This window comes from Schistocerca piceifrons, chromosome 7, assembly GCF_021461385.2.
Source record: "Schistocerca piceifrons isolate TAMUIC-IGC-003096 chromosome 7, iqSchPice1.1, whole genome shotgun sequence".
NCBI lineage: Eukaryota > Metazoa > Arthropoda > Insecta > Orthoptera > Acrididae > Schistocerca > Schistocerca piceifrons.
Window position 1 is genome coordinate 82,727,039 of NC_060144.1, and position 21,764 is coordinate 82,748,802.

General features: G+C 44.8%; 1 protein-coding gene across 2 annotated transcripts in view; it reads left to right on the forward strand.

Annotated features, from left to right (window-relative positions):
• Positions 1-21,764, forward strand: part of LOC124804940 (cytochrome P450 4C1-like) — a 97,506-nt gene that overhangs the window by 55,134 nt on the left and 20,608 nt on the right. For both annotated transcript variants that reach the window (XM_047265322.1, XM_047265323.1), the window contains one exon: positions 14,205-14,435. In XM_047265322.1, coding sequence (XP_047121278.1) covers positions 14,205-14,435 — 231 coding nt within the window. The remainder of the gene's footprint in view (positions 1-14,204; positions 14,436-21,764) is intronic.

Sequence of the window (21,764 nt, forward strand, 5' to 3'; positions counted from 1 at the left end):
AGCATAGGGACGGGACCAAAGAGGAGTAGGGGTCGCGCGCTCTTCCCGAATGGAAGCGGATTCTGTCTGAGTAGTGATTCCGGACGTACCCTCATACGGCGAGAGGTGCGAACACGCAATGCACACAGGGACAGTGTTGAACATCATTGTTTTGGTGGTAGAGGTGTTACGGTGCCTCTTCAAAAGTGCATTCGCACCTGACTTCGTCTTTATGAAACCAATGTGCGTCATTTGAGAGGTGCGATCGGCTATGCCGAAATTTTTGAGGATTACCATGCGCAATCACACGATCGCATCGAACAGCGCAGGCTGACAAGCTCTTGGAAAGAGAGGGTATTCGGCAAATGGACTCTCCTCCTGATCTACCTCGACTCCAGTTCCATTGAGCACATGTGGGATGCTTTGGGTCGACGTACTGCGGCACATCCACATGCACCAGTGACCATCCGGCACCCGTGGGGTGGGGGGGGGGGGGGGGGGGGAGGGGAGGAATGGAGCGCTTTGGCACAAGAACTCATTACCGTCTTTGTAGTCAGCATGGGAACACTTTGCACAGTGTGCACTGGCCTGACGCCTGGGGTCATAACACATCCTGTGAAGAACCGTGTCCCGCCTTTTTTGGTGTCCAAGATGTCGGGGACTTCAGTGTAATTATTATCGTCGTTTAGAAGTCTCATTTTTTATCGTCTAATTTCTTGTTTCTTCCAGTTGCCTTCTGTTCTATACTGTAGCATTTTTTCTTTATTTTTTCCTGATCGGTGGAAGCCCTTTCTCTTCATCTCGTGCATTTTATGTCAACTGTCTTCACCGGGAGTGTGGCTGTGTTAATTCACCCGCCTATCGTCAAGATTGTACAGCGTTGACGAACCATTTTAATGTTTGTGTAATGCAGCGCTCTAGTTTGTATGTGTTTGCTGACGCGTGACTCAAGTTCTGATTCGCAGCAACACCTGTAGCAGATATTCGATCGGTTGTATTATAAGAAGCAATACAATTTAACCGGTGATTTACTCCGCTCCTATCTTTCTTTTGGCAGAAATTCTCACTTTGTGTGAATGCAACGCGAAGCATATGCACAGTAATCTTGCATGTTTGTTATTCCATAAATAAAGTTCTGAACGTCAGTCCAGAGCAAATTTTGTGTTATGTCCTATCCAGTAATGCCACCCGAGCCCGCTGCCAAAAGGTTGGCAGCATCAAAGTCCGGACGCCGTCCGCATAAGCAGCGCCAGCGAGACAGCAAATCGCCGCAAGTCTGCGCGCGCCACCGCTGTCTTCTGGCTTCTTAAGCGCTGGAGTCGCGAGCGCTAGGACAGTTCTGTATTCGCCGCTCAGTTGTATACTCGCCACCGAATTGTGTACTTGCTAGTCAGTTGTGTGTTCATCGCGGCAGAGTTGTTGTTTGTCGTCAGCCGACGCTGACCTAGCCGCTCCGACTCGAACTAGACAGATTTCTGTAGACACGGAGTTCACTATTGTGTTTCTGTATCTTCGTCAATAAAGATAAGTACCGACTTTTATTTAATCAGAGTGTTTGGGTTTTAACCTTTCTGTTTACTGTTCCAGCGGACCGGTCGGCCCGCTATTAAAAGTGTGGCGGTGACTTCGTAAGCCATTTCCACAGCCAAGTGTTTGTCGCTACGAACACCGCCACAAAACTGGCGACGAGGTCTTCCGAACTCGTGTGCAGGGCTGGTTCAACTTGTTCTTGTTATACTAATTATAGCGATAAACTTTTGGGGGCTGGTTTAATTTGTGTTCACTATGTCTGCCGAATTACAACAGTTGATCTTGTTACAGAGTCAGCAAATACAAAGTTTGGTGGAAGCAATCGCCAAACAAGCGGCTAATCCTCCAACACAAAAGGAACAAGCACAGGCAGCACCACAGTTCCGGGCTTTTGATGAATCCAGAGAAGAATGGCGAGAATATTTCGCGCAGTTGCAGGCGCACATGACAGTCTACAAAATCACAGGTACTGAGCGGCAGCTTTATTTAATTTCCACTGCAGGCGTGGAAATCTATCGACTACTTTGTAAGTTGTTCCCGGAATCCCAGCCAGAAGCTTTAGACTATGACGTTGTTGTTAACAAGCTTGCTGAGTATTTCGAGTCGCGAGTTCATGTGGCAGCAGCCAGATTCAAGTTCTTCAGATTAAAGAAACTGCCACATCAATCTAATAAACAGTGGTTAACAGATTTACGGGGCCTCACCCGTCAGTGCCGATTTAATTGTGTGTGTGGAGCTTCCTACAGTGATGTCATGTTACGAGACGCTATTACTCAAAACATTGCAGATTCTCGTATTCGTGCTGCTATCTTAAAGTTGCCTGACCCGTCATTAGAGACTGTGATGAACATCATTGAAGCCCAAGATACTTTTGACTATGCTGAGTGTGAGTTAAATCAGCCATGTCTTTCTCAAATTGCCTGTGCTAAGCAAGTTAGGTCACGCCCGCGGCCCCACCGGCAGAGTCAGACTGTAAACACTAGCCGGCCGCGTCATGTTAAACACATTCGTCAGCCGCGTGTGCAGAATGATAGAGTTAAGTCTTGCCCTAAGTGTGTTCTGGCTCATCCTCGTGAACGTTGCCCGTTGAGAAACGCGGTTTGTCACTTTTGTCAAAGGAAAGGACACATCCAGACTGTTTGTTTGCGTAAACGCAAGAACAATTCTAGTGCTGCCCAGCCCATGGATATTCATGTTCTTCAAAGCCAGCCCGCCCAGAAGGTCGCGTTTAAAGACTCTTCCACGGTTCGTGTGGGTAATAAACTTGTTCGCAATAAGCCACCCACCCAGCCCTCTGCTATGCGACCCAAGCGTAATTCAAACGCTGTAAAAAGTAATGTACAGACTGCAAGTGAAGCGGGAGTTGTTGTTCCACCCGCCCAACCCACGAGTTGTCGTAAGCAGCGAACACGCGCTAAACGCGCTGATTTTGTGTCTTCTGCCTCCACTGCACCGATCCAGAGACAGTGTAATAAACTATTTGTGAAGCTACGCATCCAGGATAAGACCTTCCATTTTCAATTAGACACTGGTGCGTCTGTGACTCTCATAAATAGTGCTACGTATGCGGCTATAGGCCGCCCTAAACTTTCAGCGGCAAAACATTCTTTGGCTACTTACAGTGGCGAACAAATTCCTGTGTTAGGTGTATGTAGCGTGCCAGACACATTCCGTGGCAATACAAAAACAGTTTCATTCACAGTGCTCCGCGCTACAGACAGTGTAAACATTTTCGGATTAGACTGTTTTGACTTGTTTGGCCTGTCTATCCAAGACAATGTGTTGCAACTTAATTCTGTTGTTGTTCCTCAAGACAGCATAACCGATTTGTGTAAACGATACGGTGACATATTTAAAGACGAACTAGGTTGTGCTGCGAACTTTGCCGCTCATATTACGTTAAAAGATAATGCTCAGCCTCGATTTTGTCGTGCTCGTCCAGTGCCTCACGCCCTCCGGGCACCTGTAGAAGATGAACTTCGTCGTTGGCAAAACAACGGTGTTATTCAACCCGTTTCAGCGAGCCAGTGGGCTTCTCCCTTAGTTATTATAAAGAAACCGTCTGGCAAGTTACGTTTGTGTGCTGATTTTAAGTCGACAGTTAATCCTCAGACTGTCATTGATTCTTTTCCTTTGCCTAGACCGGACGAGCTGATGGATAAGTTAGGGGAAGCTCGTTTCTTTTCCAAAATTGATCTCCGTGAAGCATATTTGCAATTACCCCTCGACGATCAATCACAACAGTATTTTGTCATAAACACGTCGCTGGGGTTGTTCCGTTTTCTGCGTTTGCCTTTTGGTTGTGCGTCAGCTCCAGCTGTTTTTCAGCGTTTTTTGTCTCAACTTCTGGCTAATGTGCCATCGTGTTGCAACTATTTAGACGATATTGTTGTGTCCGGTCGGACGCCTGCTGAACATTTCCGTAATTTGGAGTGTTTGTTTAAAGCGTTGTCTCAGGCAGGCCTACGTTGCAACATCGATAAATGTTCATTTTTCCTTACGGAGCTGGAGTATCTGGGACATGTTATTAATGCTCAAGGCATTCATCCCTCCCAGTCACATTTAGCAGCTATTCGTGATTTGCCCGCCCCTCGCAATCTGCAGGAATTGCAAGCAGTTCTTGGCAAATTGACATATTATATTAGGTTTATACCTAATGCATCACAGATTGCTGCACCGTTGCATCGTCTCCGCCGTAAGAATGTTCCGTTTGTGTGGTCAGCTGATTGCCAATCAGCCTTTCAGCAGCTTAAAGAGGCTTTATTGAATGATCGTTGTCTGGTCCATTACGACCCTAACAAGCCTCTGGTGTTAGCTTGTGATGCCTCTTCTTTCGGCCTCGGTGCTGTGTTGTCTCACCGAGTCGGTAACACCGAACGTCCTATTGCGTTCGCATCTAAATTGCTAAACAAAGCTCAGTGTAATTATAGCCAATTGGACAAGGAAGCGTTGGCTATTGTGTTCGGTGTCACAAAATTCCATCACTACCTCTATGGTAGACCATTCTATTTAGTAACAGATCACAAGCCCTTGACGTCACTGTTTCATCCGTCTAAACCAGTTCCTCAGCGGACAGCTCAGAGACTACAACGTTGGGCTCTTTTGTTATCAAAATACCAGTATGAGATACTGTATCGCCCTACAGCTCAGCATGCAAACGCTGACGCGCTTTCTAGATTGCCGATTGCTGCGGATGATGTCTTCGATTCCTCTGACGACTCTTGCCATCAGATTGACGCCGATGAGCATCAATCCCTCAGGGATTTTCCGATTGATTATCGTCAGGTGGCACGTGAGACAGCTACGGATCCTCATCTGAGTTTACTATTACGTTTTGTTCAACGTGGTTGGCCGTCCAAGGCAAAGGACATATCGGATCCTGTGGTTCGTCGCTATTATCCGCAACGTCATCTGTTGTCTGTTTCGCACGGAGTTTTGCTGTTACGCATCGAGAATGACCAGCTTCGTGTAGTGGTTCCCCAAGTGCTCCAATCCAAGGTCCTCGACTTGTTGCATCAAGGTCATTGGGGAGTGGTCCGCACCAAGTAGCTTGCCCGCCGTCATTGTACATGGCTCGGCATTGATAAGCAGATTACGCAGATGTCTACAGATTGTTCGACGTGTGCCGAACACCAAGCTGCTCCGCCTCAACGCTATTTAGAGTGGGCACGCCCTGCCGGTCCCTGGCAGCGAGTACATATTGATTTCGCTGGTCCATATTGGAATTCTCGTTGGCTCATCTTGATAGATGCATTTAGTAATTTTCCGTTTGTTGTGCCCATGCAGTCTACAACGTCTGCACAAACTATACAGGCGTTGACTTCAATTTTTTGTATTGAGGGTCTTCCAGAAGTTTTAGTGTCTGACAATGGTCCACAATTTACCTCTGCTGAATTTGAAAGTTTTTGTTCTGCCAATGGCATTCGCCATGTTCTTATTCCGCCGTTCCACCCTCAATCGAATGGTGCAGCGGAACGTTTTGCACGCACATTCAAGGATCATATGGACCGCCTTCGTGCTACGCACTCTCGTCAGCAGGCCCTCATCACGTTCCTGTCGTCGTACCGGACCACGCCACGCGACGGCCCTTCGCCTGCGGAGCTTCTCCACGGCCGTCGTCATCGCACCCTACTACGGTTGTTGCACCCCCCGGATCGACCCGCCGCTTCTGAGCATCGCACGCGTTTTCAGCGCAACGACGCCGTTTTTTTCAGAGTTTATCACGGTCGCCGTCGTTGGGAACGTGGTACCGTGATAAGTGTCCAGGGTCGCGGTTTTTATACTGTTCAAGGTGCTACTGGGGTGCACAGGAGGCATCAGAACCAGTTGCGCCGCGCTGACCGCCCGGATTCTGCCGCTCGTTCTTTGTCCACAGATTTGGTCCGCGGCGGGTTCCAGCCGCGCCTTCCGACTTCGCTGCCGCCCCCAGGGCAGCAGCAGCAGCCGTCGCCGCTACCACGCCGACAGCCCGTCCCGTTGATGCCTCCCGCGCAGCTTCATTCGGGAGCGCACCAGGTGGTCGCTCCGGCGCCTGCGGTCCCTCTTCAGTCGCCACCGCCTTCGGAGCTGATGGACGTCGACCCCTCAGCCGGGCCGCCTTCCCAAGCGGTGGCTGTGCAGCCTGTCCTGCAGCCTCTTTCCTTGGGCACCCCCAAGGAGTCTGACACCGCAGCGCCTTGTCCGGCGCCCACTCAGCAGCCGTCGACGCAGCGTCAGGAGACGCTGCCTCTCTTCGTGGGTCCCGACGCCCCGTCGCGTCCAGTACCAGAAGCTGCGCCCGTGGACACAGGCGTGCACCCTGACCTCGGTTTTCAGTCGGTGTTTCCCGGGGCCCCGCGCAGCCAATGCTGGGGTGCGGACCGGGGACTGCCACCGACAACAGTCTCCGCCCCGGTCTCTTCTGCTACGCCTGCGGCCAGACCCCTCCCCCGCCGTCGACGCGCGCCACGTTATTATTCAACGACGGTGCGGCGATTTGGGGGGGAGGAGTGTTATGTCCTATCCAGTAATGCCACCCGAGCCCGCTGCCAAAAGGTGGGCAGCATCAAAGTCCGGACGCCGTCCGGATAAGCAGCGCCAGCGAGACAGCAAATCTCCGCAAGTCTGCGCGCGCCACCGCTGTCTTCTGGCTTCTTAAGCGCTGGAGTCGCGAGCGCTAGGACAGTTCTGTATTCGCCGCTCAGTTGTATACTCGCCACCGAATTGTGTACTTGCTAGTCAGTTGTGTGTTCATCGCGGCAGAGTTGTTGTTTGTCGTCAGCCGACGCTGACCTAGCCGCTCCGACTCGAACTAGACAGATTTCTGTAGACACCGAGTTCACTATTGTGTTTCTGTATCTTCATCAATAAAGATAAGTACCGACTTTTATTTAATCAGAGTGTTTGGGTTTTCATCTTTCTGTTCACTGTTCCAGCGGACCGGTCGGCCCGCTATTAAAAGTGTGGCGGTGACTTCGTAAGCCATTTCCACAGCCAAGTGTTTGTCGCTACGAACACCGCCACAAAATTTTGAATCCATCTTCTTTGTGTTTCTATTCAGGTTTCATGGTGCTTAATAGGAAAAGTAAACATATTGCTTTGTACTACTGCGAGAACAAAAGGGTTTTGGCTTGATAATCGTAGTCTTAAGATCACGTAGCTTTCCATACTGGGTAATTTCGTTGTGACAACCTTGCAAGTTATTAAACTATATACATCCCTTAATTTGTAAAACAGCTGTGCAGTATGAATCACATTACGGAATCGTTATAGTGCCTTGCGCTGGGCCCGCATCTCGTGGCCGTGCGGTAGCGTTCTCGCTTCCCACGCCCGGGTTCCCGGGTTCGATTCCCGGCGGGGTCAGGGATTTTCTCTGCCTCGTGATGGCTGGGTGTTGTGTGCTGTCCTTAGGTTAGTTAGGTTTAAGTAGTTCTAAGTTCTAGGGGACTGATGACCATAGATGTTAAGTCCCATAGTGCTCAGAGCCATTTGAACCTTGCGCTGGAGGTTCAACATCCGTCTCATTCACAAACGGCATTTGACACTCACGGGGTGTCACACGTCTACTTCCTTTAATGTTATTGCGTAAACCAAGTTAATATAAATTCTACTTTGTAGTTGGCTGTAACAATTCTAAATCTTTTTTAAAAGAATGATAATGATAACAACCTTACACAAGTAACTGCTCTTAAGTTAAAGTTTGTAAACATTTGTAATGTATAGCTGACAATTAGCGCTGCTGAAACAGAAGAGCTCCTGGAAGCATACCGCAGTTTTTTTTAAAAAAAGCATCGAATATTGCAAGGGTTAAATGGTTTTCAGGGGAGACAAGCACATGAACACGAATGTACATAATGCTTTGAAATTTGGCTAAATTACATTTTACGATTTTGCATAGACTCTAAGACTGCGCTATTATTTGGTTTATGAAAAATGTTTCAGATTAGTAATTCACAAAACTCTGTAGAATATTATTCTTATGCGCTTTGTGTAATCACCAGTTTACGAGTACGGGATGCATCTTAAAGTAAATATTTTATGTTTCTAAATTTTTCGTCATCTTAATTACTGACTAGATTAATTACCGAGAGGTGTTTTCTAATTTAGAAAAAATACTGCACTAAAATTATGTTCTCAAAATTCAGAATCTTGCAGTCATTAAAGCAAAACAGGCGATTGAAATTTTGGGCGTCCAAGCTTTCAATGTCAATATTTCATAAGCTAATTAACGTCAGATAATTCCAAATATGTGCTCGAAACGTTGGGAGCGTCTGCTTCCGAATGCGTTTTGACAATAACTCCTCTGCTGCTTATTTGTTCACAGTGTTTTTCCCATTATATGATGTCGTAAGTTTAGTAGCTGTCACTTTTAAGCCGGCCGCGGTGGCCGTGCGGTTCTAGGCGCTGCAGTCCGGAACCGCGGCACTGATACGGTCGCAGGTTCGAATCCTGCCTCGGGCATGGATGTGTGTGATGTCCTTAGGTTAGTTAGGCTTAAGTAGTTCTAAGTCCTAGGGGACTGATGACCTAAGATGTTAAGTCCCACAGTGCTCAGAGCCATTTGAACCATTTTGTCACTTTTAATTATTCAGGCTTCAAGTGGAAGCAACTGCACCATTAGACTCATGAACATAAATGTAAACAACAGACACATGTTTAATACAGATTATGTATAAATAAAATTTTACATGTTACTGTGCTGATTACATATTATGTGTGCAACTGCATTAGACATAGAATGAGCAACGAAAAGCAAAAAAGTTTTAGCTGACCTTGGGAGTGGGAAATATGAATGGATTGGATCCCCATTTGCTACGTCTCAGGGTGTTTTCAGTGGTCGTTCAGATTGTATCTGCGATGAGGCCAAACTACAACAGCATCGTTTACATATCTGAACATACACGTAGGTTCCAAAGCCGCTGACTCCAAGGTACTTTCCTCGAAGTTTGCCGTAAACAAATTGGCAATAACATGAGGCAAGCGGCTATCCATCGCAACTCCACCTGACTGCTCAGAGTACTTGTCATTCAATAGAAAGTAAGTCGAAGTCAAGACATACCGAAGTGGGTACGTTAATAAGAGTGCAACAAACCTCACCTCAGTTAAACGTAACGAACCAGAGGAACACGAGAGAAGAGAGAGACCGCATTAAAAGTTACTAGAATATCACTGTCATTTCAGACGCATTGTCTCTAATCTACGTGAGCAATTCGACTATTTCTTAATGTGACTCTCACACTGACCTACTAATGGGCTCAACAGGATAGCGAGGTGTTTTGCTACACGCTGTGTCGAAGCATCTACATTACTCGCAATCAGCCTAAGAGGGACCCTTCCTCGTGACATTTAGAAAGCCTTATAACATAGGGAGACGAGCACAATAAGAATTATGACGATAGTCTCCTGTGACAATGAGTTTTTCTTCAGGAGCTTGTTAGTTTTTTCTAACAATTTTTGTGTGTCAGCACCGGTCCTGCGATGCGCTGAGTCAGACAGCAAACATTGCTTCTTTCGGATGTAATGCTGTTTTTCGAAAACAACTGTAGCATTACGCTAGACCTTGGGTAAAATAACAGTATCCGGATCAAGTCGAAGTGAACGTGAGGCAGCCCTCTCAGCCGCCGTCACATTACACTCGAGCGGACGCGCCCCAGCCAGCATACGACATGGCTCCCTCCTTACCTCCTCTGCAACATTAGAAGGTAGTTTAAAAACAGCCTCTTCAATAAAACTAATAAAAACCATCCAACGGCAAGCGCTTGGGAGTCGTTGCAAAATTTAAGCTCTTCCGTAACACGGATGAAGCTGTGTCGTCAAGACCCTCCTCCGTGAGATTTATCACAGGTTTCTCCACATACAAGATTAGATGGCGAGTCACAGAAACGTTCAAACTTCACAAAATGCCGGAAAGTTATAAAATGAAATTCCCAGTCAAACTGCACCGTCCAGCCAATCCCAAGAAAAAGCTGAAGTTTTTGAAGTAATCATTAAATGATGCCGAAACAGTGTCATGTAAACAATATCCAACTGCCGGGCCGGCCGGTGTGGGCAAGCGGTTAAAGGCGCTACAGTCTGGAACCGCGCTACCTCTACGGTCGCAGGTTCGAATCCTGCCTCGGGCATGGATGTGTGTGATGTCCTTAGGTTAGTTAGGTTTAAGTAGTTCTAAGTTCTAGGGGACTGATGACCTTAGAAGTTAAGTCCCATAGTGCTCAGAGCCAACCAGCCAACTGCCGGTGAGTGTAATAGATCCTTTCACGAACAAGAGACGGGGGGTGGGGGGCAGGAGAATTAATGTGGTGTACAACTTTAGCAAAGTTTGGAACAGTATTTTGATGAAGACACCCCAACAAATGCGACAACGCGCATTGTACTCTTACTGTGCTACTGGGAAGTTTATCCCACCTCCGCAAGCAAGGATACATTTGCTCCCTGTAGTAAATGATGCAGGACCTGGGTGTCTCCCGGCACATAGGATGCTCAAATTAATTACAGGTGTACAACTGGGTCACATCGTCGGCACTTTGCCTTGAAAATGGCAGCGTGCTCACCCCTCGAAATATCGGCGACTGTCGTCTGTAACGAATTTGAACGTTGTTTATGCCCAGAAAAACCCAGGACCCACGTTATTTACTTGTGATTTACACAATTTTTACACAAACATAAGAATGTAAAACTATACTTTCACGTAAGAATTTGAACAGTGAATGCGTGTAATGTTATGGGAGAAAAGTCGAGTTAAAGAGAGTCGCATGGTAATGTCGACATAGCAATAGGAGCGAACGAGTAAGAAGCGAAAATTCAGTGTCGCACGCAACAGTCGGAGTGAATATTCGTGGTCGTTATTTTGAGACACTAGTTTCGGTGTTGCATATACGGTTTAGGCACATACCGCAGACGAGGAAGCTAAACTGTAGACGTATTACTGTGCATATCGTAGGCCAACACTTCGGAAATTGAATCTGAAAATACGACTTGCAGCCAGCAGAGTCACGTGGCTGCAGGGTGGAAGGTTTCCAGTGCGCACAACTCGAACTGTTTCAATGCATATCGAGGACCGCATATTTCAAATACAAACGTGGTACACTAAGATGACAAAAGTCTTGGGGTCCGACCTTTGTCCGGAGTAGTGCAGCAACTCGACGTGGCAGCAGCAATCTGAACAGCACCTGGTACTCCAGTGACACAACAAACTGTTACAAATCGGTTACTTCAAGGACAGCTCCGAGTCATACGTCCTGTAGTATGCATTTTACTGACGCCAAACCATCCGCGACTTCAATGGTGTCAAACAAGAGCTGATTGGTGGACAGCGAGGAGGTCTGTTTTGTTTTCTGATGAAACCTGGTTCTGCCTCGTTGCTCGTGATGTCTGTGTGTTGCTCTGTTGAAGGCCTGCGACCAACCTGTCTGTGTGCTAGGCGCACTGATCCTGCATGTGTAGTTATGGTCTGGGATGCGATTTCGTATTGTAGCTGGAGCACTCTCATGGTTATTGCAAGCACCCTGACTGCAAGACCTGTGCGTGAGTCCCGTGGTTTGACCTGTTATGCTGCCATTAATTAACATCATTCCAGGGGTGTTTTAGAACAGGATAATGCCGGCCCACGTGCCGCTGTCGTAACTCAACATGCTATACATAGTGTCGATATTTTGCCTTTGTTCGCTCTACCACCAGCTCTGTCTCCAGTCGAGCACATATGGCACATCATCGGACTATAACTGCAGCATCATCCACAAACAGCATCAACCATCCCTGTACTGACCAACCAAGTGCAACAGGCATGGAACTCCATCCCACGAACTGACACCCGGCACCTGTACAACACAATGCATACACGTTTCCATGTTTGCATTCTGGTGGTTACACCGGTTGTTAATGTACCAGCATCCACATTTGCAATGGCTTAGCTCGTGCTTTATTTAATTGTGATTTTGCAGTGTTAAAGACTTAAATATGTTACCTGGATAATTTATTCCCAAAATTTAATAAGTCTATATTAATTATTTTTATGTTGGGATTTTTTCTGTCATTGTATTGGAGGGGGGGGGGGGGGAGGGGATGTTTCCTTATAATGGCAATCTATCGTTAAAGGAGAGAAGTGCACGCACGAAAACGCTACAAGTTTCCACTGGAAAAAAATGAATTTACTGTCTTCTGAAGACCTCACCAACTCTGCCTTGCTGTTATTAAACACTACCTCCGGCTAGCTGTTTTCTGCGTGTTCTGGTATGAAAGCTTTGTCTATCTAGCAAATGCTAGCTCATTACCTCGTTCTGTTTCTTACAAAAAGCGGCAAACAACAACACTGATGATTACCAGTCGCTCTGTTTCTTACAAAACGCGGAAAAAAGCAACACTGATGTTTACCACTCATTCCCGACTTCATACACCCTGAAATTTTTAAACCACAGCTCTGCTCCATAGGGCCTACGACTTTCGTCCTACCTTTGCGAAGCCTGTAAGCAGACTGTGAGCAACTAACATTTCTCCACGAAATTATTTGAAGATGCTGACCTTCCGATTAACCAGTTTCTAAGGCGGAATATACACTGATAAGCAAAAATATTATGAATACTGGCCACTGCGGCGTTCAATGCCGTCTGATGGCGTTGTGGACAGGTGACGCGGTAACAAAAGTATGAAAGCGGAGCAGACACAGAGGGGGGATCACCCTAGCGAAGATACGGGCTGCAAATGGGGAAATCCATTTGAGATATACGGCCTTGGTAAAGGGCAGATTATTACTGCACAGAGCCTGTGAACGAGCATTGGAAATGGCGGAAGTTGGTCGATTGTTCACGTGCTACTGTCATGGGCATCTATGGAAAGACGTAGAAGGACAGTGAAACTACCACTGGGCGCTAAGTGATTGGATGTACACGAATCTGCTCTATTATGTAGGATAGATGGTGAACTGTGGCATCTCTGACGAAAGAGAACAAAACTGGTGAACGTAGAAGTGTTTTGGAGCACACCATTCATTGTACGTTGCTGAAAATGGAGCTCCAGAGCAGACCGTCCCTAGAATTTCACATGTTGACCCAATGCCATCATCAGTTATGTTTGCTGTGAACACGGGACCTTCGGTCTTCGACCATCAATCAATGGAAACATGCTGGCACTTCGGGTGAATCAAATTCTTGCTACACTAGATCGATGGCCGTCTCCATAATTACCGTGAACTGTACGAACAGTGGCTCGAAATGTGCAGCGCTCCAAGTATGCAAGCTTGCAGGAGCAGTATTATGCCACGAGAGATATTCTCCACTTCTTGCATTGGACTTGTGGTAGTAATCAAAGACATACGGACAACTGTGAACCACCTGCATCACTTCATATCTGATAACATCGATGAAGGCAATGTCATCTTTCAGCAGCATTATTGTCCGTGACTCGGAGCCAGAACCATGCTGCAGTGGTCTGAAGAGCATTACAGTGAGCTCTCATTGATGTTCGGCGACACATTCACCTGATGTAAATCCTATGGAATTCACCTGGACCACTACCACGTGCCATCACTGTGTATGCATTCAGCATTCCGTTTTATACGCGTACTATACGGCCTGTGCGTGGACATCTAATGCTACATGCTTACACAAACCTGCCTACTAACTGTCGGATCCATGATACACAGAATCAGTGATGTATTTTGTTGCAAAGACGGATGAACAAGCTAGGAAGCAGGTGGTCATAAAAGTTTTGACGCATCAGTATAGGCACTTCATTCGGATATGTCCCAATAATGCTCATACTACTTATTGAAAGATGCTTCTTTCTGTCAGTCCTCTGAGAAATTTCTTTTTCAAAAGTGTATGGCCAAATACTAGAGTTTCTTTGGAAATTACTTGCCTTTGCAAACAGGAGGCTTTTAGCTAGATAACGGGAAGGATGATCCACCGTCTCTAGGCTCGAGAATGGTACCCATTTCCCGGAAGCTGGATTACTGACATTAGCGTTCACAATAGCGACCACTACTGACAGATAGGAGCAACCAGGAACTGATACGTAACTGTTTATACATTTAATTAATGTTTTTACTTTTACCATGAATTAAATTTTGGCTCTTATATTCTTGATTTTATTTAGGGAGTTTCAGCAGTATTCATAATTTGGGCGATATGATTTGATTAACAGACACCAGTGTTCGTGGCCTTTTGTCTGTCCCTGCCCCTAGATGGAGACTAGCACTGACGAGTTCCACATGGTTTTTACAGATGATGATACTGCGGCCATGGATGCAGAACAAGTTCCTGCTGCAGCTGACCTCCAAAGGACGTGGTGTGTTCAAGTTCGTGAAAATTATGCAGGACTGGGCCCTTAAGTGCATCGCCATGGGGTCGGCAGCCACAGAGGATGGACCTACCAAGACACGCCAGCGTCTGCTGGAAGCTCTGCTCAAGCCAGGCAATCAGACTGCAGTGCCACTCGATGAGGTTCAGGGAGAGGTGAGTCATAGGCAGAGACAATCATCCGTCCTCCATTTTCTCATTGTTTTCCTCTTCCTGCTAATTCTCTACTACCTTGCCCCTTTACACTCCATCCACACCTGTAGCCTCCTCCTCCTCCTCATCCCCATTCGTCTTCTTCTCCTCCCATCAACCTGTTTTTTCCAACTTCATTCCGTCTGCACTTCCATCTTCATCTACACTTCTCTTCCTCCTCTCTCACTTTAACCTTGTCACTGCATCATTTCTACTTCTTTTTCATTCTTGCTTCGCCACTTCATCCAACTCTTCCTCATCCTGGTCATCATCCATTGTTTTACTCCCCATCACTTTATCCACATCTTCTGACCTCCATTCCTTTTTCCTCATCCACACCACTTTCTCTCTTGCATCACATTGTCCTACTCATATTTCCAGTTTGCCTTCATTTTCCCTCGACCACTTCATCCAACTCTTTCTCTGTCTCATTCTTCTTCATTTCTTCAGCTCCTGTTTCTGCTCCATTTCCATCTCATTGCTTTCATATTCACTTTTCTTCCTCCTCCTTCACTTTATCCTTATCTCTCTCCTAGTTCTACACCTCTTTCAGCTTTCCTCGAACAATTCATCGAAATCTTCCTCTACCTGCCCACCCACCTCTACTTTATTCCCCACAGCTTCTTCCTCATATTGATCCTTCACCTTCTTTTTCTTCTTCCATCCTGAATTCTCCTTTTGCTCCTTTTTTTCTTCTTCCTTTCTTTTGAATCTTTGGTTCAGTATCACCTTTATTTGCCTCTTTTTATATCTTTTTCTTTCAGCTTGCCTTCATATAATACTACCTTCTTTGAGTATTATTTTCTCTTACTTTTTTGCTTCGTTTTCGTCCCTTACCCACATGATCTTTCTTCTTCTCCTCCCTTTCTTTCCTCTCCCAGTTCTTTCCTCCTTCTTCCCCCTCCTCCTTCCCTTCACTTCCATCATTATATTTCTCTACTGTCTGTTACACATTTCATTCTACTTTCTTCTCCCACTTCTTTTCTTGTCTTTTTTCTTCATCTTGTTCTTCTATTCTTATCCTATATCATTTACACTCTTATGTCCTCATTTACATCACCATTCACTATTGCTGTATCCTTAGACTTCTCCTGGTTTTTCGTCTTATCTCTTGTTCCCCTCCTACCCCTTTTCTCTTTGTTGTCCTACTCATTCGCTTCATCCTTCTTTTCCTCCAACCTTTTCTCCCTTATAGCTCTTCATCTTGCCATTTTTCTCCATTTTTCATAGACAAAAAATATGCTCTTACGAACTAAATCGGTAGGGTGAAACATTCTCATCTTGACAATGCATGTTTTTAAAGGAAAAAACACATTTCTTTTTTTACATTGCTCACATAATTATCTTACTCAGTAGATTCCATTAATGAAGAGCAATTTGTTACAATCTGTGAATAAAACCATCTTTCCACTTTCATCAATACTGTCCCTGCAACGTGAGAAATTATCGCTTTGATCTAGTAACATAGGGTTTATTAATGAAACACTTAAAATAAGAACAACAAACTTAGAAGCAGAAAGACTCTTTCTTTTGTCAAGATACGTGTTTATTGTAGTGAACATTAACTTATCAGTAACCTGTTAGTGATCATAAAATGTGTATTCATTGGAGGTACAAGAAAAGACGAACCTCAAGTACTTGTTGTTTGTCAGTTCTATTTTACCGAAAATATTACGTAGCATAGCTCAGAAAAGTTCACGTCTTTCGAGTGCTTGACATTTACCCATTTTAAGCACATTAATATGATGGCTATGATTTAACAGTGCTATCATTTGTTTCAACGTCATCTGGCTGCAATAGCCTGCGAACTATCACATTACATATATATACAGGGTGAGTCACCTAACATTACCGCTGGATATATTTCGTAAACCACATCAAATACTGACGAATCGATTCCACAGACCGAACGTGAGGAGAGGGGCTAGTGTAATTGGTTAATACAAACAATAAAAAAATGCACGGAAGTATGTTTCTTAACACAAACCTATGTTTTTTTAAATGGAGCCCCGTTAGTTTTGTTAGCACATCTGAACATATAAACAAATACGTAATCAGTGCCGTTTGTTGCATTGTAAAATGTTAATTACATCCGAAGATATTGTAAGCTAAAGTTGACGCATGAGTACCACTCCTCCGCTGTTCGATCGTGTGTATCGGAGAGCACCGAATTACTTAGGGATCCAAAGGGAACGGTGATGGACCTTAGGTACAGAAGAGACTGGAACAGCACATTACGTCCACATGCTAACACCTTTTTATTGGTCTTTTTCACTGACGCACATATACATTACCATGAGGGGTGAGGTACACGTACACACGCGGTTTCCGTTTTCAATTACGGAGTGGAATAGAGTGTGTCCCGACATGTCAGGCCAATAGATGTTCAATGTGGTGGCCATCATTTGCTGCACACAATTGCAATCTCTGGCGTAATGAATGTCGTACACGCCGCAGTACATCTGGTGTAATGTCGCCGCAGGCTGCCACAATACGTTGTTTCATATCCTCTGGGGTTGTAGGCACATCACGGTACACATTCTCCTTTAACGTACCCCACAGAAAGAAGTCCAGAGGTGTAAGATCAGGAGAACGGGCTGGCCAATTTATGCGTCCTCCACGTCCTATGAAACACCCGTGGCCGGTGTTTGTTACAACACGCAACTGAACATCGGAGGTTTCAAGCGTCAACTTTAGGTTACAATATCTCCGGATGTAATTAACATTTTACAGTGCAACAAACGGCACTGATTACGTATTTGTTTATATGTTCAGATGTGCTAACAAAACTAACGTGGTTCCATTTAAAAAAACCTAGGTTTGTGTTGAAAAATATATTTCCGTTCATTTTTGTATGGTTTGTATTAAACAATTACACCAGCCCCTCTCCTCACGTTCGGTCTGTGGAATCGGTTCGTCAGTATTTGATGTGGTTTACGAAATATATCCAGCGGTAACGTTAGGTGACTTGTTATGTGGACATGTGTCCGGAAACGCCTACTTTCCATGTTGGAGCTCATTTTATTACTTCTCTTCAAATCACATTAATCATGGAATGGAAACACACAGCAACAGAACGTACCAGCGTGACTTCAAAGTACAAAATCAAATATGGGATAAGACAATTTAGTGTGGAGACTCAGTGGCAAAGTCTTCTTTTGAAAATGGTATTATCACTACAAAAGTCTGCACCTGAATCCCATATTGCAAAGATCAAATTTGGAAAACCATAGTATCAGAACATGTCTTCCCTAAGCGTTCTACATGAAGTTATGGAGTTTATGGAAATTTTATCTTGATATAAAACGAGAGCTTCACCTTATTTATACTAATAACACTCTTCAAAACATAGTTTATGTGTCACGTGAGTCTCGAAATATAAATATTTGAACACTGAGTGTCTAGAAAATGGTTCACGGAACAGATTTCAAAATGGTTCAAATGGCTCTGAGCACTATGGGACTTAACATCTGAGGTCATCAGCCCCCTAGGCTTAGAACTACTTAAACCTAACTAACCTAAGGACATCACACACATCCATGCCCGAGGCAGGATTCGAACCTGCGACCCTAGCAGCAGCGCGGTTCCGGACTATAGCGCCTAGAACCGCTCGGTCACAACGACCGGCGAACAGTTTTACAGCATGAAGATAATACTAACCACATACGGAGCACTATGCCGTCACAATTTTGTCATCAGCAATAAAGTCTTACTGAAAAGGTGACAACATATATCCTGTACATAGCATAGACATACTTACTTGTTCAGGTGGGATCAAGTTCCATTCCTTATCACATTACTCGTCGTTTCAGAATAGACCTTAAACTAAACTCGTGAAGTGAATTTGAATGGTAGGAACTCATCGTCCTTTGAACTTTGGCTCTTACAGAGTGTGCACGCTGCTGTGTGTCAGGCTCAGCCCCCTGGCTCACCTCTGTGATCTCCGATCCCACCTGTTGCTAATTCCGCCACCATTCATTTCCTTACTCTCTCAACGCTACATTTAGGGCTATCCTGCAGCTTCTTTCATCATTCCTTACTGTCGCAACTGATGCAGTTTTACATATCTCTAACATATTTTTTCCCTCAAATGTCAAACTTCCCTATAGTGTTGTAATTTTCTACTCCACTATTTTTTATTCTGGCCCCATCCAAGTCAGAGGCATAAGTCCACCCACTTGCCTGAGGAGTATCTTCGTTGGTTTACTGCATCTTAACAATTCTGTAGACTAGAAGTGTACCTACTCACAATGTTCTGTAAGATTCTGGAAGCCCATATAGTCCTTACATGTGGACACCTTCCGATTTATGTGCTGACTGCGTATCTGTCCTTGCTTAAAGGTGTAACATATATGACTAATTGGCCTTTTGCTATCTAAAACGTCTCAGATATCACCTTAGTTTAGTGCGAGACAATTATCGGAAGACAACTAATGCAGGAAACTGAAACTGTAACATAGCACAATTGGTATAAACTCATGGAACACTGGGTACGTGGACGATCATGTGGAACGACTGAGAAATTCGTTTTTCCATCTACCACTGGCTGTCAAGAGCATGCCCTTATAGGGACACGTTGCCTGTTCTGGCCTCTTATTGGCTAGCATTCGAGGACAGAGACCCCCAGACACCGTGACACATAGAACTGTGCCAATCTGAGGGTGAAGGTGCGTGGAGAAAGAAGTACATAGTATGACAGTGCGTTATAACCCGTTTCAATCCTGTCGAAATATTTTCATGTGGCTTGTGATAAGCTGTGGTGCACATTGCACGGTGGCAATTAATGGAAAATAGTGTGCCATCCTTGAAAAATACTCATTGCTGGTAGATCAGCAGACTGTTAAAATCATTCCGACCCTCGCTTCAGTCAAGGTCAATGTGATCAATGGACCTACGACCATGCGATATACATGGTGATTTACAAAGATAAGAAAATATTTTAATATGTTATTCTACAACTAAGACTAAAGAAAAAGTGTTTATTTACGGAATTACGGCTAATAAAAAGATTTTGCCTGAAATTTAGCAAATTCGCTAATATGAAGCCATCGCAAAAACGTAGGAGGTTAAAGTAAAGCACGATTTCAATTTATTTTGTTGTTATTGGTCTGGTGAATTTAATAAAACATGTCCCAGACGTGTATCTGCAGTAGTTTTCCAGAACATCCAGAGAAGCAAAGATTATTATACAAGTAAACTTTTTTACTTTCCATTAAGAATGTAGAAACGTTTATGCCATTGTTGGCAACGGTTAATGCGCTGTTTCAGTCGTTTCCTAACCTTCAAACGAGCTAGTTTTCTGTATTGTTCAGTGAAAGAATATAATAACAACAGTGTATTTAAGTGAAACTACAATTAACTGTTGTACTTTGTAGATTATTTATGAAACAGGGATGCCTTTCAAATTTACGACAGAGCAATACGCCGATATGGTGTCTACTTTTTATTTTATTTTTCCAAAATCAAATTGTCTACAACTTCTTTTGAAAACTTTGTGCAATTGTCTGAAATTTACAAAACAAATTGGGTCAAGTAGTTAATAAACTAAAAATTTTACGAGATTACTTCTTTGCTTCTATGGATGTACTGGAAAACTACTGCAGGTACACGTCTGGGACATGTTTTATTAGATTCACCAGACCGATAACAACAAAATAAATGGAATTCATGCTTTGCTTTAACCTCGTACAATTTTGCGATGGCTTCATATTAGCGAAGTTGCTAAATTAGAGGCAAAATCTTTTATTTGCCGTAACTCTGTAAGTAAACATTTGTGGACATATGTTAATATGGCCTTTTTTTCTTTAGTTTTAGTTGTAGAATAACGTATTAAAATATTTCCATATCTTCGTGAATCACCCTGCATTTTTCATAAGGGACATAGCTGTACATGACAACGTGAGTGGAAGAAACATTAGTGAAGTGGGCCTGACGAGTACACATTCACTTGCAATGCCCCTGTGAAACGTCTGGCTCTTATATGCAGTCCACGCAATCACGTTTTTGGCTGTAGCATTGATTGGAGATGACTCAGCGAATGAACCTACGTCGTACTCTCAACTCTGTCGCACTGTTTGAGACAAATATAAAAATTGGTTCTCGCATAATTCTTTGCAGCATGTGGTCTTTTAGATTTACTGTAAATTAATTACCAGAATATTTTCTCGTTTCACATAATAATGATTACATAAATCTACACACAAATAAGTACTCGTTCACACAGCTGTAAAACGATTGTTTCATCTACTACATTAGAATAATATTAACACAAATATGAATCGTTAGATATGGAATGGAGTGTGAATTCCAAGATTGTACAAGGGGCAAATCCTGAAAACTCGAGCCACCATACCCCAAGCCCTTCGATCCCACTCATAAGAAGTAGCGATCTGGAGGCCCCCATTTCTCGGCTCATACCTGGCCCATTATAAGGACACGTTTATGCACCTCAGGCACGCCACACGTCCTGCTCGCCAGAAGCCCTGATACGTCTACGCTGAAGCCTTCCTGCTCACTGCTCGCCTGGAGTAATTACCCTGCAGCTGTTCACATAGCTCGCAAACACGGCACTGCTGGAGATGCCAATCATGGCTCTAGTTCCAGGTCTTCTGGCGATGCTCACGGCTCGAAATACAAACCATCCTCTTATTATCACCTGGCGAGGGTCACTGCGAGCAGCGATGCTGTGGTTCAAAAAATGGTTCAAACGGGTCTGAGCACTATAGGACTTAACTTCTGAGGTCATCAGTGCGCTAGAACTTAGAACTACTTAAACCTAGTTAACCTAAGGACATCACTCACATCCATGCCCGAGGCAGGATTCGAACCTGCGGCCGCAGCGGTCGCGCGGTTCCAGACTGTAGCGCCTAGAACCGCTCGGCCACTACGGCCGCCGCTGTGGTTCAAATGGGCCGTTAAGGCTCCGCAGACTTACCTTAATGCCGCCAGGCCAAGCCGGCGAGCAGTGAGTAGCGAGATGGCAACAAAAACCCACCCTAACCATTGCTGGGTCCACAAGAAATAGGACCTATTTCAATAGTGATACCGTTAATGATAAACAGATTACCGTGTCCCCAGCCTCAGATCGACAGTTGTAGAAATCAGTACCTACCACTGGTTTCGGAAATTTCGAAATTTGTGGTAAGTTCCTATGGGACCAAACTGCTGAGGTCATCAGTCCCTAGGATTACACACTACTTAATCTAACGTAAAATAACTTGCGCTAAGGACAACACACACACCCATGCCCAAGGGAGGATTGAACCTCCAACAGGGGGAGCCAAATGAACTGTG